The 18,249-nt window shown below is 50.9% G+C and overlaps 2 protein-coding genes across 2 annotated transcripts; one reads left to right on the top strand and one right to left on the bottom strand.

Annotated features, from left to right (window-relative positions):
* Positions 1-144: 144 nt before the first annotated feature.
* Positions 145-9,526, bottom strand: ttc22 (tetratricopeptide repeat domain 22). The gene is made up of 7 exons (XM_051932619.1): positions 8,720-9,526; positions 8,561-8,616; positions 8,335-8,450; positions 6,795-6,913; positions 6,535-6,696; positions 6,216-6,368; positions 145-5,889 (listed from the first exon to the last, which is right to left on the bottom strand). The coding sequence occupies exons 1-7, from the start codon at positions 9,266-9,268 to the stop codon at positions 5,365-5,367; spliced, it is 1,680 nt and encodes a 559-aa protein (XP_051788579.1). The 5' UTR covers positions 9,269-9,526; the 3' UTR covers positions 145-5,364.
* A 3,175-nt stretch (positions 9,527-12,701) lies between these two features.
* Positions 12,702-16,567, top strand: pars2 (prolyl-tRNA synthetase 2, mitochondrial). Its single transcript, XM_051932621.1, has 2 exons — positions 12,702-12,859; positions 15,016-16,567. Exon 2 carries the CDS (start codon positions 15,038-15,040, stop codon positions 16,442-16,444), a length of 1,407 nt encoding a protein of 468 aa, XP_051788581.1. The 5' UTR covers positions 12,702-12,859; positions 15,016-15,037; the 3' UTR covers positions 16,445-16,567.
* Positions 16,568-18,249: the final 1,682 nt, after the last annotated feature.

Raw genomic sequence — 18,249 nt, 5'->3', positions numbered from 1 at the left:
TAGTCAGAAGCCTCAGCAGCTGAGCCCCCAGAGAACACGACGTCCTCGACTCTCTGAACAACCGAAAGGACCGGCGGCCCTCACCCTGATGAGCTACAGGCTCTTACTGGGCGACGGCTCGAAAACCAATCAGAAAGCTCAGAATCAGAATCAGAAAAACTTTATTAATCCCGAAGGAAATTACAACTTAACAACAGAGAAGGGACGTGTTACACTAAGAGCGAGTATTAAGTAATCATGTCAATATAAATAACGTATAATAAATGGAAGTATCAAACTAGAGTGTTAATATTACACATTTGAGAACAAATAAGAAAAAAGAGTAATAACTGAAAGTGTGGCTGAGTGACCAGAAGAGGAGTCCTAGAGTCTGATGGATGTCCTGTGACGTTCAGTGGAGCATGTGATGCCAGTCAGTCCACTGCTGAAGATGCTGCTCCATCCAACCACAACACTATCAAGTGGGCGACTGGCATTTCCAATAACAGACCGAAGCCTGGACAACATTCTCTGATCTGCCACAGTTTCCAGGCTGTCCAGTTTCTCCAGTTCCTGCCACAGAGGCAGCCTTCTGAATCAGTTTGTTTAGTTCTCCTGATGCCTGCCACTTTCATGTTGCTCCCCCAGTATGTCACAGTGAAGAAAATGGCACTGGCCACCACGCTGTTATAGAACATCTGCAACATAGTCTTCTTCTTCTTCTTCTTTAGGCTGCTCCACTTAGGGGTTACAACAGCAGATCATCTTGTTCCATATCTTTCTGTCCTCATCATCTTTCTCTGTTACACCCATCACCTATATGTCCTCTCTCACCATATCCATAAACTTTCTCTTAGGCCTTCCTCTTCTCCTCTTCCATGACAGCTCTATCCTTAGCATCCTTCTCCCAATGTACCCAGCATCTCCCCACTGTACATGTCCAAACCAACACCATCTCGCCTCTCTGACTTTGTCTCCAAACCGTCCAAATTGAGCTGACCCTCTAATGTCCTCATTTCTAATCCTGTCCATCCTCATCACACCCAATGCAAATCTTAGCATCTTTAACTCTGCCACCTCCAGCTCTGTCTCCTGTGCCACCATCTCCAGCCCATATAACACAGCTGGTCTCACTACCATCTTGTAGATCTTCCCTTTCACTCTTGCTGATACCCGTCTGTCACCAATCACTCCTGACACTCTTCTCCACCCACTCCACCCTGCCTGCACTCTCTTCTTCACTTCTCTTCCACACTCCCCATTACTCTGTACTGTTGATCCCAAGTATTTAAACTCATCCACCTTCATCAACTCTACTCCCCTCATCCTCACCATTCCACTGACCTCCCTCTCATTGACACACATGTATTCTGTCTTTTTCCTACTGACCTTCATTCATCTCCTCTCCTCTCATATCTCCACCTCTCCAGGGTCTCCTCAAGGGCCGGCCAGGGGTCATCTGTAAACTGTGGTTGTATTCTGAACTAACCTGCGGACACAAACCTTTAATACGGCAAGAAAACTGCAAGAGAAGGAAGTGAAGTCACCAAACATCCAAGCAGGAAGCCATGAAAACGAGTGCAGAACATCAGAATTAGGAGAAAGTCCAACCACTGGTGACTCTGCAGAGGCCACAGCTTGGTGGTCCTGATCAGCCAATGTTTTCAGGAACATCAGTGCAGCGCAAAGCCCCCACCACCGAGCAGGTGCCCCCCTTTGCTGCCAATGTCACGTCCAGGGCCATTCGATTTTGAAGTGCCACAGTCCTAACAGCTGGCATTGCGGCAGACGCGGGACTTCAAGCAGCTAATTTGTTTATGGCCACCTCGTGAGGGATGGAAATTGAAATCTGACAGCCATTTGGGACGAGGAGTGCTGGGGCACAGCGGGCCCTCCTGCTTGGGTGACACCCGGGGTGAAGGGGTTCAGTAGGAGCTGAGCTCAATGAGAATAAATCACAGACACGACGACCATCAGCTGTCCTAAGCAAGCATTTCATGTGACACGCTGAGGACGCGCCACACACCAAATACAGTGGCGTGCAAAAGTCTGAGCCCCCCACCTTGAAATGTCTGCCACTGTAAAGAGCTCAGTGAGCAGAAGATGAAAGCAAAAGGCATCGAGTTAAAGTTGATGGCACATTTGCTCTCAGGTTTCATTTATTATTCTTTAATACCTGTGGTGGGCTGCAGGCGCCCTGCCCGGGGTTTGTTCCTGCCTTGTGCCCTGTGCTGCCTTGGATTGGCTCCAGCAGACCCCCGTGACCCTGTAGTTAGGATATAGCGGGTTGGACGATGGCTGACTGACTGACATTCTTTATTTGGCTTTTTGTCTCTGCTTGTGGGAGCGTGAGGGTCGAGCCAATGCTGGGCGCGTCTCTGGAATCTCCACCAAAAATAAATAAATAAATCACCGTCGCGGCACCAGACCGCTCCAACGTAGACACGTCCAGCACGTGATGGACTGAGACTACCGTGACAGGACGGGCTGTTACAGCGCCATGGAGGTCCACTTGTTTAATGCATTTGGCTCACAGCACGATCCATTTTTAAATAACGGAAGGCGGTCCCGGGTTCAAGAGGGTCCTAGGAGCTGCCAAGGAGTGTGGAGCCGACCCGGAGTGTCACCCCTGTGTGCTGACCGTGTCATTAACTCCGACTGCTGTGAAAACTAGAACATACAATACAAGGTGACAATGAAATGTATTACTAATGTACAGATATAAGCAACTGACTGACACAAGTGTGTGTGTAACAAGAATATCAATGAATAAAACAAAAGACGTACCGATCTGTATCTAGGAATACAAATAAAAAGGTGATGACATCGAAAAAATAAAGAGGAAACACCGAAGGAAATGAAAAAATATTTCAGAAAAGGCCACAGAGACGTGAAACTGAGATAAGCAGCCAGAAGACGGGGAGGTGAGAAGAGCAAAAAGCTCCAAGTCGCTCCTCGCCTGCTGCGTCTCAGTCGTTTAATAAAGTCCTGCCAGCCTCAGCGCCGTCGATGGAGCGGAGAAAAAGAAAAAGTCCGAGCCCCAATATGGACTTTGATTTGGCCTTCTTTGTCAAATGTGAGTGTGTGTGTGTGTAGTGAATGAATGAGGCTCCCTATGGCGTCAGTCCTGGGGGGTCCTGTGGCTGCAGCTTCTCATTCAGAGCTTCTTCTTCATCGTCGACTCCTTTTCCCTTCATTTGCTGAATCGCTCAGAGGCTTCACACTGTCTGGACTACAGATGGAAAAAGAGAGAGAGAGTGAGAGAAAGAAAAAGAGAGGGAAAGAGTGAGAGACAGAGAGAGAGAGAAAGGGAGTGAAAAAGAGAGAGAGAAAGACAGAGAGAAAGAAAAAGAGAGGGAGAGAGGGGAGAGAAAGAGAGAAAGGGAGAGAGAGAGAGAGAAAGAGAGAAAAGGAAAAAGAGAGAGAGAGAGAAAGAAAAAGAGAGGGAGAGAGAGAGAGAGAGAGAGAGGGCACGTGTGCGGTGGGCTTTGTCCCCTGAGTCCCCAATGCCAGTGTGGATGAAGACCTCCAGAGACCCTCAGCACTTTAAGGACTTTGGTGCCCCCACAGACACACCTTAAACCCTCCCACTGCTCAGTGTGGTCCCAGTCCAGGTGGCACGTGGTGTGGCGGGTGACCCCATTTTGTTTTACAAACTGAGCCCCCCCCCGACAGTATTGATGTTCATTTATTTGTGTAACGTTTGCTCGTCCTTTTCCTAATTGCCCCCTCAGCACGTCTGCTTCTTGACTTCTCCATCCCTTCTTGTCACCTTGCCATCCTGTTGAGGACACAAAGCGCCAGCTGAAGTTGAGCCCCCCAGCAGATCCTGATCTTCTATTCTGACTTTTCTACTAGCGTTTTTTATTATTGTACAGATATGGATGTCATTTTTTTGTCATTTAAAATGGGAGCCCCCCTTTTGTGGCCCCTGTTTTAGCCTCGCCGTTTGTCTATGTGGTACATCTGGCGATGGAAAATGTCTGTGGTGCCCCCTCTTGCCCAGACGATGCCCTAAACATTATGCTTACTGGTGAATTGGGCCCTCCCGGCAGGTAATGAAAGTAACGATTGTTTATTTTCCAAGACGTTTTTTGTCCCGATGCCCACTCTTACGTGGGCTCCTTCTCTTTGAGGGTCTCCGCTGGCTTGTGTGGCCCCTCGTAGCTCCCATTGCTTGTCCAGCGCCATCTCATCCTGGGACGAGTTCTTTGCACGTCAAGTTGGTTCTTTCTGCTTTTAAAAACCCCAAACCCTGAATGTATGCCAGGCTGCCCAGCAGCACACAACCTGACCTTGGCCTGTGACTGAGTGCAGCGAGGGTCCCTTTAACATTTCACAAGTCACTTCTTTCCAGTATGGCGCCTGTGACGGACCTCAACACTTCCACAGTCCTTTCTGGAACCTTCATGTGGATGGCGCTCTTCAGAACTAAAAATGTCTCCCCTATGGCATCGCTGTGAAGGACCACTCAGTTTGAAGAGAGCAGACCCCCAGTCAGTTGGAGGCCATCAGGCTCTTCATTAGTCGAGACAGGCTTGTGAAGTGAGGTGGCCATTGGCCCATGATGAGGGCACCGAGCTGTCCACTCGATGCTCAGACTAATGGAGCCCCAGCTGAGGTGGACGGACGTCGCCCCACATTGTCCACAGTAGGCAGTTGGTATTATTGGACTTTGATGACCTGTTGCGCCCCCCCACTTGGTGCACAGAGCGTGCCCATGTTTTTCTTTCATAAGAGGTGCCCAGCAGGTAAGAGTTCCCACTCAGTATCATCAGAGTTTGATGACCAAAGCCCCCACACATCCCTCCACTTTCAGATGACAGAGCCCTAGTCGGCCACCTGTGTCACCTAATGGATTGACCGTCTCTCTGTGCCAGCCGCTGAGACCCCCGGCCAGTCCGGACCCCGTGATGTTGTCAAGTCCCACCTCGCACACGTATGTGTTGTACTCTCAGCTGGGCCCCCTGAATGCGCCTCCTTCATCCTCTAATCTGTTTATGGTGGGGTACGAATGACACGTCTAGTGTCACCTCTCAGGGTCTTTACTGTCACGTGGTCAGGGGCCGGTGACACTCTGACTTGCAGGTGCCGTTCCTCGTCTTTTCGGCACATTCTCTCCTTGTTTTGGCTTCCCCTCCGTAAACCCGTCACATTTCTGATTTTTCGCGCCTTTATCTCCATTTTCATCGGCGTTCCCCCCTTTGTTTGCCGTCCGTCCTCACGCCGATCCACACTCACGTCCGTTCTACGCGCCTCGTGCCTTTCTCATTTAGTCAGACATCCATGAAGCCCCCCAGCCTGCCCCCTCGAGTCCTGATCCCAGGTTTAAAGCACCTGTTGTTGGTCCGTCCGCCCTCGTGTGATATAGCGCCTTTCGCAGCATCACAAAGACAGCGACCTGGCCCGCTCGATCCTCCTGGGCTCCACGGTGCTCAGCAGCAGCCTCACCAGGTCCAGCTTGCCGGCCCTAATCATGGCCCTGGACAGGTCGCTCACCTCGGCTGTGTGGCTCCGACAGACGGCCTGCAGCTCCCGGCGCACCTGCTCCAGCGGGTACTTCTCCTCGGCCTTGCCCAGCCACTCCTCGAGCTCGGCAATCACCGCCTCGGCGCCAGCTTTCCTCTGGGTGTACAGGGCCAGGAGCGCCTCCAGCAGACCCCGGAAACTCTCCGCCTGCCCGCCGCCCCCGCCATCGTCCATCTCAACGGCCCTCTTGAAGCACTCGGCCGCGTTCTCCTCCTCTGATTTCAGCAGCAGGCACTTGCCCCTCAGCAGCTGGATCTCGGGCAGCACGTCTCCCAGTTCGTCCTCCAGAGCTTTGGACAGGAACACCAGGGCTTTGTTAATGGCGGCCTCGTCCACCAGGTGGCGCTCTTGCAGCGCATCGACGCCCATGTAGTAGTAAACCTGAATGGGTGCAAAGCAGAGCGAGTGAGCGAGGGAGGGTCACCACTGGGGGGTGCCAGTCTCAGAGGCCGCTGACACAAGCAGGCAGAAGTTCTTGGCCAGTGTGTCCTTCAGGCCCCTTCTCTTTCACCCACTGACAGCCCATTCCCAGTTCAGATCCCCAATCCTGCACTCTGAGGCCCTGGACTGGGACATCTGCTCAGACGCCATTGGCTTTGCTTTAAAACCAGTTGGAGTGAACTGGTGACTGTGGTCAGAATAAAGTGAGTAGGCATGCAAGGTGCTATGTAATCATTAGAAGCCAGTAAAGTGATGCTTAAGCCCACCTGTCCGATGTCCAGGTGTGTCTTCAGGCAGGGGTGCACTTCCACGATGTTCTCCAGGTCAGTCTTGGCTTTACTGAGGTTCTCCCGGTCAGGGACTCCGCTGAATCCAAGCTTCGCCCGCTCCAGGTCCCGCATGTATGCTGTGATGTGGACCTTAAATCGAGAATGTATAATCAATGGCGGCCCACCTAATGGTCTGTCCCTTCAACCTTGAGGGACTCTTGACTCTCAGTGGTGATGCTCTGTGCCCCCTTCCTGCGACACCCCCCCCCCCCCCCCCCACCGGCTGCCCATGTTACCCATCTTCAGCATCAGATACCTTGGCTCGTGTACTGTATGCCTGCCAGTTGAGTTCGGGGTTGGCCAGTATGTCCAGTGCCATGTTGCACACTCCAATTGCCATGTCGTGCTTTCCTAGGAAGAGGAAGACTTTGGCCAGGCGGTTTAAGATGAAAGGATCTTCTTTGGCGATTTCAATGGCCTGTAGGGGGAGACACAAAGAGTCTGGACATCCTGAGGACACGTGGATTCACAGCAGTGCCAGCGGGTCCACGTGTGACCGTGACAGGGGACTCTTACCTTATAGTAACAGTCCAGGGGGTCAGTGCAGGTGAAGCCTTCATCATGGACAGCCATTGGCACCACTGAGAAGCTCTCCTGACGTTCCAGCATGACTCCGATGTAGCACCAGGTGAGAGCTGCACGGGGAAACAGAGCATCAGACTTGATAGGAGCAAAGCCTAGACATATTGGGGGGGCCGTGAAGAGACCACTGCACAAGTGGGCAGCATCTTCTGCAAGAACCCTAAGCATCTGCACAGACCATGCAACGCGAACTCAGTGAGACCCTCGGCTGCTGGCGGACTGCATGGAGCGTCTTTGTCAGGAACGACTGAACTGATCAAACGGCCTGCAGCTTCTCCTGTGAGGACCCCAAGTTGTGCAGCTTCTCCTGTGAGGACCCCCACAGCTATAAAATCAGGTCAGCAGCCTGAATGCAGCCAAGGATACTTGACAGCGGTGTAAACAGCATGAGAGTCCTTAGACCACCCTGAGCTGTAAAGACACCATGTTGAATCTTCTGGAAGACCCCCAAAACTCGTCTAGCCTGAGCCCAGCAGTTTCTTCACGACCCCTATGTGTCTCTGCAGACGTCAGGGAGCATCTTTTATATGAACCACCCTGAGCTGCACACATGCCAGACCCCAGAGCTGTGAGAACAGCACGTTGCTTCTTCGGGAAGCCCCCTCACCTTCCCAGCGTCATTCATCTTTGTATCCTGAGCCCCCCTCTGTCCTCACAGGCCGCCTGCTCCTTCTGTCACAACACCCTAACTCTGCAGTCTGCAGGCCACCATTTTATCCCTTGTCCTTTGTACGGCTGGGGTGCCTCTTCACTGTATGGTCAGAACAGTACCTCCCCCGGGACGCTAGATGGCAGCCCCCCTGGGTGGCAGTGGTGCCTCGGATTCTCGCAGGGCTCCATGCAGTTCTCTACAACCCTGCTGGGATCCGGGGGCGCCGCCAGGGGGTGCTGCAGTTCTTCCACCACACCCGGAAGTGCAGCCGTAAATACGTCCTCAAACATCTGGAGCACTTCTGGGTGGGCTATAAAAGGAGCCAGCGAGTCGGGAGGAGAAGAAGAAGAGAAGTGTTGTGATTCTGCTTATTGGGACTGCGCTGTGCCTGTGGGAACGGCAGACCACCTGCTCCATCACTCAGATCTGATCTGCCCACCACTAAGCTTGCTGGATGCACAGACTTCTTTTGCGAGACCCCCAGAGCCGTTAAGACACCATGTTGTGTCCTATGGAGGACCCCCCCCACCTCAACATGTCTCTCCTGAGCCCCCCGAGTCTGCACTGACTGCACACTCCTTCTTTTACAACAACACCTCAGCTGCGCAGCCTGCACTCGGCCCCCTTATGTCTCATCGTCATCATCAAGCTTCTTCTTCTCTGAGACCCCCAGAGTTCTGCTAGAATCCTCTCGGCCTGCACAGATGGCATGCACACCATAGCCCTAACCATGCAGAGGGTGACGAGACCCACGGAAAGCTGACTTATAGCAGACCTGCCACTCCAGCCACTCCCCCCCCCCGGCTGTGGGTTCAAGCGTACCTCGGTGGTGCAGGTTGCTGGACTTGATGGCGTCACGGAGCAGCTTTAAGGCCCTGCCGTAGGACGCCCCCCTCAGCCTCTCACTGCTCTCCTGGTTACCCAGAATGCCATCCAGCCTGCCAAAGGGGAAGACAAAACAACGTGGCTTGGTGATCCACCTGCCCAAAGGCCCCCAGACGTCACATAACAGATGAGCCCTCCTGGCACCCCCACCTGCTGGCCTCACCTGATCATCATCGCCGCCATGCTGAAATGCCAGCTTCTCTTTTCTTCAATGGGAATCTAGAAAGAGAAGCTCATTAGTGTCACAGTCTAAGGGCAGGTGGTCACTGGACACTCAACGGTCCTCCAGAGTGAGGCCCACCCGGACCCCCAGCCCGCTCACCTCTTGACCACCGTACTCGATGGCCTTGTCGTAGGCGCCGATGGCCGCCCTCAGCTTCTCTGCCCGCTCCTGCTCTGAGCTCAGCCCGACGTCGTAGGCGTAGGCGTAGGCCTGCTCTGCCAGGCAGCGTGCGGACAGCAGCTGCCCCCCTTCTCTGAGGCCCATCAGAGCGGACACCTTGTCCACGCACTCGGACCCCTCCGCCTCCCGCCTCAGCTTGTCGTACACGAAGCCCAGGTTGGCCCAGGCGTTCAGGTTGTGGGGGTCCTCCTTGCAGATGCTGGCAAAGTTGTCCTCGGCCTCCTGGAAGTCATCCAAGTGGAAGGCGAAGAGCCCCAGGAGGTGCCTGATGGCGTACTGCTGCGGCCCCACCTCGGACTCCAGTTCCAGCCTCAGGCTGTCCCGCTTCAGCTTGATGTCCCTGTGCCTCAGCCTGGTGGGGACGGTGGACTCAAAGTTGACATTGAGAGCCAGGGAGAAGTGTCCAGGGATGAAGTCCATCTCACTGATCAGCTGCTCGATGTCCGCTGTGCAGTCTTCCTCCCCCATTTTGTCTGCTGCCGGGAGACGACTTCCTGAAATTCCAGTTCTGCCGGCAGTGGGAGTGGCCGCCCGCCGGGCTCGGAGAAGCAAACACAACGAGGGAGTCCCATGTGACCAGTGGCAGCACGCGCCACGCTGCTGGGGTCGACCCCCTGGCACCCACGGGAGATCCTGATTATCAAAGCCCAGAGGCCTGACCCTCGCATGAAGCTAATGGGGTAGGCGTCAGGAGCCCGGGACCCCAGGACAGGTGCAGGAAGTGATGGCGGCAGACCGACCCCCCGAGCAAGCTGCCATCACTGGAATGTGGCTCCTCCAGGTCTCTGACAGCCACGTGGCTCACCGCACAGCCTGCTGAGCTCCTCCTCGCTCGTCTCCGCCAACTTCAGGGGTCCACAAGTCTCGTCAATTTGCATGTTCTCCCTGTGTCTGATTTTTCCCAAGTACTCCATCAGACCCCCGTGACTCTGTGTTAGGATATAGCAGGTTGGACCATGACTGACTGACTGACTGACTGACTGACTGACACACCGCAGTTTCCTCTCCCTTTCCATAGACCTGTAGGGGGCGACAGCTTGTAGCAAACCCCGACTTCCAGGGGAGCGCAGAGGGTCCCACCAAATTGAGCACTGAAGTTGCTTTGCTTTTAAAATGAGGGTCAGATAGAATCAGGCCAACACCCGAGCCCACGGTAACCCACCCTGACACCCGAATATTAACAACAACCCAGGAAAAATATCCAAAAAGATTAAATATATATTTATATATTCCTTATTTACTAGAATAACTAATTACAAACACGAATAAGAAAGGTGATGGCAAAAATACAAAACGAACCCTATGAACATGAAACCCCCTGACGATGTTTAGAGCCCTGAGGTCTTTACAGTTGGCGATGACGGCAGATCTTCATCTTTGGAAGTGTTGGAGCCCCAAGTGAGTCGGCCCAGCAGTGATCTCCGTGGCACGCGTTCTCAGCCTGGACTCATACGGGACTGGAATGGGTGGCCAGCTACGATCTTCTCTCAGGTCCTCACGATGCACTGCAGGTCACCCTTAACCTGAGCAGAGGCGACACCAAAGCAGATGAGGCCAGAGAGGACTTCATGACGCCCGCGCAGAACTGGACCAGCACTGCACTGGGGAGATGGAATTTCCTCAGCTGGTACAACAAGAACATCCACTGACGGGCTTTCTTGATGACGCGTGTGATGTTTTCGGCCCACTTGAGATTTTGTGACAGCATCTGCCATCTCAACAGCTGAGCCCTTCAGAGCAGGTGACGTCTTCCTGAAATCCGTGATCTTCTCCTGAGGTTTTCTGATGATAAATGATTAAGGCTCCACCAAACTGTCAGATGTTCTGCTAGTGGACTCTTAATTATTTGAACTGAGGCCTCTTACTGTGAAGCCATCTGCAAATTTGAGAAGACGAGCAGAGTGCTGAGGGTCAACTGGCCAGGCAGGGGTCTGCTGGGCCACATGTCCCGTTTCTGACCCTGTTACAGACTGGATAAATAAAGACATCGCTTTTAATGGAAGGAGTCTTTGATTTGAAGTGATGTGCACATTTGACTGAAAAATAAATTCATATTAGCGCCCTATATAGTGCCATCCATCAGATGGCATCACTACTGCAATCTACTGGTGAGGCGGGTACTTCATGAAACGAGTCTTTGGAAATCACTGACGCCAGTTAAGAGTTTTAACTGAATACACGACTTAAACAAGAGAGTCCAGACGTGGAATTGGATAAACGTGAACTGGGCACCATGGATAAGAATTCATACATTTTTTAGAAATAAAAAGAAAATGAAAGGCCTGCTCTGCAATAACAGTAATAATACAGAGAAATGCAGCAGGAATTAGTCCACAAAGTATTTAGTGAATTAAAAGAAAGTTCTTCATTTCATCCATTCTGAGAATACAACTGTAGGCGTAAGGAAGAATATTGAGCACAAGTGCATTTTATTACATTTGTTTAATTTGTGTATAATAATGGGTGCATTTTTACAAATCATTTATGAACGGAGTTACAAGTAAACACCTGCAGAGTAAATGGAGGCCACACACAAGCTGGAGGGAAACATGAAAATGTCTTATGTATAAAAAACTTTAACTACGTATGTAATTATTGTGTATTTGTGTCAGGAAGATTTACTAAGAGTTTAAAGAGGTGCATTTTAAATTATGTACTGAGAAGAAGAAAGCAGCTCTCTGTTATTCCAGCCAAAAGTATTATTCGTGTTTGGGGCTGTTATTTGTTTATTATAATATAAATTATATGTAGTTGACATTACAATATTTTTTCCTGAGCATCTGTAAAGTTTTAACTTCCCCTTGTGAACAAATACACACACACACATATATATATATTGTCCATCCATCCATTTTCCAACCCACTGAATCCAAACACAGGGTCACGGGGTATGCTGGAGCCAATCCCAGCCAACACAGGGTGCAAGGCAGGGAACTAATCCCGGGCAGGGCGCCAACCCACCACAGGACACACACCAAGCACACACCAAGCACACACACTAGGGCCAATTTAGAATCGCCAATATACCTAACCTGCATGTCTTTGGACTGTGGGAGGAAACCCTGGCAGACACGGGGAGAACATGCAAACTCCACACAGGGAGGACCAAGGAAGTGAACCCAGACGGGTCTCCTTACTGTGAGGCAGCAGCGCTACCACTGCGCCACCCTACATATATTATATATACAGTACAGTACATATATATATATATAGTGCCTTTCACATTTTTCTATCTATCTGATAGATAGATAGATAGATAGATAGATAGATAGATAGAGTGCCTTTCATGTCTGTTATATAGCGCCTTTCACACTATCTATCTATCTATCTATCTATCACATAGTTTTCTTTGTCTTGCTATCGAAATGGACAAAGAAGAAAACTTATTTTAAATTATGCAAATTAGAAATGGACAGTGGTCTTCATGTGTTATGCTGCACTAAAAACAAACCTCACCTGTGGTTGTCAGCCCATTTTCTTTAAGGTGGAAATGCATGGCCGGCTCCATACAAGGTGGCACCGCGCTTATCCGAGCGCTGTACCCATTACAGCGTAATCACAAGACGGACCTGCCCCTCGCTCCCCGACGGCACATAGAAATACAGTATATGAAGTCGCTCCGACCTCCACGGGTGAGACCCCGCATCAGCCCCGGTATTCGATTTAAAATATAAATCTCCAGTCGCCAAGAGATCGTCGCCATCCCCTCGTTGATATCCTACACAAATATGAACGCGCTTCGATCTTCAAGGGGCGCATCCATGTACCACAGCCTAAGTGCCATCTCGAACAGGTGAAGGACAGTCACCGAGGACCGCAAATTAGCCGTGCAGAACGAATGGGTGCGTGCAGTTTGACCCTGCTGGGCCGCCGTCTCCTCGTTCTCTCGCCAACAGTCCCGCCTGAACTCTTTGGCCACGCCTATTACGGAAGCGCCGCCGGCATTTGCACAGAGAGGCGCGCGGCGTGGCCTGGCTGGGCTGTTATCGGCTCCTGGCATTTGGGCGCAGGTGGTCGTTTGAAGTGATCGCAGTTCAGCTTGAAACCCCGCTGATTTCGGTAAGAGTCAAGTGTAGCTCTAGCACAGGCGATCGCGAGCGCTTACTAAGAGGAGGAGGAAAAGCAGAAGAGTTTTGCGGGGGCGTGAGCCAAGTGTGAATTGTGACCTCTGGCAGGTCAGGCAGCCCCCGATGTGTCCTCCGGGTGCGAGCTCTCCTTCGGTTTTCACGTATTTGTTGAAACCTGCATGTGTCCTCGTGTGTATGTCGATGATAGTCGGGTAACTTGGGTGGCTGGAGTTGATCTGCCGTCTTACTGGGGTCGCTGGCAAAATAACGAATAAGTACATACATACATACATAAATAGCAAGAATGTTGTTAGCCATGTGCACGTTTCTATGGCAGTGTTTTGGGATGTTTTGTCTGTAGTTTTACGTGAGCACGTGATCAATGAGTTCATCAAACGTATACATCTGTCCACTTTATCCCACTACACACGTCCAGAACAAGTAGCAGTGAAGAGCAAAATGAGAAAGGGGTCGTCCTTGTGGTACTCCAGTGTGGCTCACACAGTGCTTGGGTCCATCATCCAGGACACCACAGGCTCATCCACCCGCATATCTCTGAGTTTACCCCTTAACAGGGATGGTTGGGTGGTACTGAAGAAATAAAAAAGAACAGAATCCTCACAGTGCTGCCAGCCTTGTGGAGCAGACAGATAACTGCATTCTTCACTCCAGTCTTTGTTCGATTGCAGTGGGTCCAGGTGGTCCACCACAAGAGGACTCATATAGCCCAGGACCACCCTCTCAGAGGTCCTCATGATGTGAGACGTAAGTGCCACTGGTCTGTTGTCATTAGGTGGAGTCACCACAGGAACATTGCAGGATGTTTTCCACAGCAGTGGCACTGCCTGAAGCCTTAGGGACAAACTGTACAGGTGACAGAGGACACCACAAAGTTAGTCAGAACAGGCCTGAACAATTCGAGGACTGACTGACTCCATCTGGTCCTACAGCTTTTCCTGTGTGTAGCTTCCTCAGTTGTCTCCTCACTTGGTCTTCAGTTATGGTCCGAGGTGGACTCATCACTGGCCTTTCCAGTTGACATGGCAGGAGTTGATGTAGTAGGGATGGTGTGGAGGGACTGGTCATTGGAAGAAGGTGGCAGTGGGAGGGAGCATTTCTTAAAAATTGGCTCAGGGCATTAGCTTTACCCCCATTCCCTTCTACCACCTGAGCCCTGGACTGCTTGGGTCCAGTAATGGTGCCCAGTCCATTCCAGACAGCCCTCATGTTGATCTGAGTGAGTTTGTTGCCAATTTTAACTTTGTAAGTTTCCATTCCTTCACTCAGCTTTATCTTTAGCACTCACTTTGTCATCAGATTTGAATGATCTTCTCTTCTTCTCATTCAGGAGACCCTTTAGCTCCTCAGTAATCCTGGACGTGTTGTTTACAAAGCAGCACACGGTCTTTGTGGGTCCCACAGTGTCGACACTGAAGTTCATATCTAGTCTGTGGTGCAGTGACAGAGTCCTCAATGTCGTCCCCATGAGACTCGAACGTCATTTCCCAGTCTGTCATTCAGAGCCATTTGAGCTTCCAGAGTCCCAGTCCTCACTGTGCTGGTGAGATGGACCAGGCTGTGATGAGATCTGCCCAAGTTTAATCTTAAAGGCCTCTTTAACATTTGAGTAGCGCAGGTCCATCTGTTGTTGCCTGACTGATGGAGGTTTGTCATCGCTCCTTCTCAAGTCACGTGTTTATGCTAATTGTTCATTTTGCTGCTTGTTCTTTGTCACCGTGTCACCGTGCCCAGTGCACTCCTTTCGTCCTTCATCTTTTTGCTGAACTTCATTACAGATCAGAGTTTTCAGTCATGTTGGACGCGGTCAGCAGCCTAACACAGTGCAGGCCCCTCCAGGTGGCTTGTGGTCCAGCGCAGTTTTCACTCCATTTTGCAGGCCGTTTCATTGACCACAACACAAGGTAGCCAAACCTGTGACTGACCCATGACGTCTTAAGTGATTCCACCCTGAAAGCAGAGCCCAGTTTCATGATTTATTCCAGGAACGTTTAAGAAAGGTAGTGGATATAAAACAAGATGCAGGCCTAGCTTGGTCCTTGGCGTTAGCGAGCAGACGTAGGCCGCCATACTTGAGGTCCAGCCCACGTCTCCAGGCTTGTCTCATGGCTCACTTCTCCTCTCTTTCAGGGTCTTCACGTGTGTGATCTTCATGGAGGTCTGGTGGTGTTCCAGGGGTCTGCTCTGCAGGCTGCCAAGGGCCTTTTCCCACGTGCCTCGGGTTCACCATCATCACGAGCCGTCAAGGCGGATCCTCGCTTCCCGACTTTTCCAGCCTGTGAACTTAGAGGAGAGGGAGCTGGGAAAGGAGGGCCAGCAGAGCGACCTGAGCTGCCGGAGCCAGCGGCTGATGTTGCAGGCCGGCCTGATCTTCCCTTCCAGCCCTGGCTGCTACCATTACTTGCCTTCCACGGTGCGAGCCATGGAGAAGCTCGTCCGTCTTATCGATGAGGAGATGCACTTGATTGGCGGCCAGAAGCTCAACATGCCCAGCCTGAGCGCGGCAGACTTGTGGAAGAGAAGTGAGCGCTGGATGTCGATGGGGAGGGAGCTGTTCCGCCTTAAGGACCGCCACGACGCCGACTACTGCTTGGGGCCGACGCACGAGGAGATGGTCACTGAGCTCATAGCTTCTCAGGGGAGCTTGTCTTATAAGCAGTTACCGCTTCTCCTCTACCAGATCACAAGGAAATTCCGCGACGAGCCCAAGCCACGCTTCGGGCTGCTCCGCGGCCGGGAATTCTACATGAAGGACATGTACACCTTTGATGTTTCCGAGGAGGCAGCCCAGCAGACTTACCAGACGGTGTGCCAGGCCTACAGCAGACTCTTCTCGCGGCTGGGACTTGGGGTGGTGAAGGTGCAGGCAGACACGGGCAGCATTGGCGGGACGCAGTCCCACGAGTTCCAGCTGCCGGCGGATGTCGGGGAGGACACGCTGTTGACGTGTTTGGACTGTGGCTTTGCGGCCAACGTTGAGACCGTGCCCCCAGGGCAGAAGAGCTGTCCGAGCTGCCACGGGACCCTCTCCCAGACCAAAGGAATTGAGGTGGGGCACACCTTCTACTTGGGAACCAAGTATTCCTACATTTTCAGTGCCTCCTTCAGATCGGCACACAATAAGCCCATCATCTTGGACATGGGCTGCTTCGGCCTCGGCGTCTCTCGGATCCTGGCCGCCTCCATTGAAGTTTTGTCCACAGAGGACGGTATCCGCTGGCCGAGTCTCATCGCCCCCTACCAAGTCTGTATCGTTCCCCCAAAAAGGGGCAGCAAGGAGGAGGCGGCCACCGGTTTGGCAGAGGCGCTGTATGACAAGCTGACGAGCTCCGTGCCCGGTCTGCGAGGAGAGGTGCTGCTTGACGACAGGACTCAGCTGACCATCGGTAAGAGACTGAAGGATGCCAGCAAGCTGGGCTACCCCTTTGTGCTCGTCGCCGGCCAGAGGGCACTGGAGGAGCCTGCTCACTTTGAGGTCTGCTGCCAGAACAGCGGGCAGACCCTGTTCCTCTCGGAGGATGGCGTGATTGACTTTCTGAGGGGCCAGCAGGCCAGGTGAGTGGGGGGGGGGGGGGGGGCAGCTTATGTATCAGTGTGGCTTTGGCTTTCCTGTGGGTGACTTTCACGATGTGTGACTTCAGCAGCGCCAATGTTGGAAAGGAAATAAAAAATATTCACATGAGCGTCCTATGGGGGGTTTTTATTGTTAGCCATGAGGCCTTTGAAGCCACTGTCTTCATTTCAGGTGGCACCATTGGGCAATTGTCGAAGGTGGTGGGCTTACTGGCTTCATTTAGGCAATACTCTCATGGGGTGGTGAGGGGCTGTAGACCATCTTGTGAGCCCACCAAATTATGAGCAGAGTTCTGGAGCCAATCTCAGCCAGCACAGGGCACGAGACAGGAACAAGAGGGTGCCAGTCCATCACAGGGTGAACACACACACACACTAGGGCCAATCAAGCAATGTAAGTTCACCTGACTTACTTCTCTAGGGACTGTGCGAGGAAACCCATGTAGACACAGGGAGATCCATGGGGTCCTTACTGCGAGACTACAGTGCTACCACTGTGCCACCATGCTGCCCCTTGAATGTAACACCACACATTAAATACAACATCACACAATCGTCATCATCCACCTTAATAAAACGGTAAGTGTCTGTCCAGTTTCTGTATCTCCATCATTCCAACAGATGGCACATCATAAACATTTTTAGTAAAAATGCATTACAGTTGTCATTCCAGCAAACAGCACATCACAGACATTCACTCTGCTTTTATGAACCCCATACCAAACGGCACATAACAGAGACATGCATTGCATTTGCCATTCCAACAGATGGTGCATTTCACATATTACTACAAATGTTTCTAATGCACCATCTGTTGGAGTGAAAAATGCATTGCATTTTATTGCTATAAAAATGTGTGTGATGTGCCATCAGTTAGAATGACAAATGCAATGCATTTTATTACCACAAATGTTTCTGATGTACCATCTGTTGAAATGACAAATGAAATGCATTTTATACCCACAAATGTTTGTAATGTGCTACCAGTTGGAATGACAAATGAAACACATTTCATTACCACAAATGTTTGTGCTGCGCCATCTGTTGGAATGACAAATGCATTGCATTTTATTGCTATAAAAATGTGTGTGATGTGCCATCAGTTAGAATGACAAATGCAATGCATTTTATTACCACAAATGTTTGTGATGTACCATCTGTTGAAATGACAAATGAAATGCATTTTATACCCACAAATGTTTGTAGTGCACCATCTGTTGGAATAACAAATGCAATGCATTTTATTACCACAAATGTGTGTAATGTGCCACCAGTTGGAATGACAAATGAAACACAATTCATTACCACAAATGTTTGTGCTGCGTCATCTGTTGGAATAACAAATGGAGTGCATTTCATTACTACATGAATTACAAAATACATTCCAGTAGGTGGCGCACTGCAAATGTTAACTCTGAGATCAAAGTTAATTATTTAGATTTTAGTTTGGCTAAAACAGGTAACACAGCTAGTATATAATAAAACTCTTTCAAGGTTTTTCCATCTGACATGTGATTACTTATAAACTACTGCGACTGGAACCTTGACCTTGGTCTTAATTGAAAACCTATGAGCTGATATGTTCTGGAAGTTCAAAAAAATTCAGGTAGAGGCAACTTTGGAAAAGTAGCCTGTGGTTGTGTTTATAATGGCAAAGTGAGTGCAAAACTACGTGACACGACAGAAAGAAAAAGCAGCAACGTCTGCTGAGCACCAAGCAAATTGCACAGGCCAATTATGATGAAGATTAAGCAGATCCGTGTCATCTTCTGAATGTCCAAAAGATGGAGA

Source organism: Erpetoichthys calabaricus, chromosome 10 (assembly GCF_900747795.2).
Source record: "Erpetoichthys calabaricus chromosome 10, fErpCal1.3, whole genome shotgun sequence".
Taxonomy (NCBI): Eukaryota; Metazoa; Chordata; class Cladistia; order Polypteriformes; family Polypteridae; genus Erpetoichthys; species Erpetoichthys calabaricus.
Note: the sequence above shows the minus strand (reverse complement) of the source record. Positions and strands in the feature narration are given on the sequence as shown.

What these genes read in the sequence shown, in the direction of transcription:
- ttc22 (XM_051932619.1), bottom strand. Translation starts at nt 9,268, where the DNA reads ATGGGGGAGGAAGACTGCACAGCGGACATCGAGCAGCTGATCAGTGAG. An exon ending in CAGCAACCTGCACCACCGAG is followed by an intron (nt 6,914 to 8,334) that starts GTACGCTTGAAC and finishes TTCCCCGTGCAG; the next exon opens with CTCTCACCTGGTGCTACATC. An exon ending in CATACAGTACACGAGCCAAG is followed by an intron (nt 6,369 to 6,534) that starts GTATCTGATGCT and finishes TCTCGATTTAAG; the next exon opens with GTCCACATCACAGCATACAT.
- pars2 (XM_051932621.1), top strand. Translation starts at nt 15,038, where the DNA reads ATGGAGGTCTGGTGGTGTTCCAGGGGTCTGCTCTGCAGGCTGCCAAGG.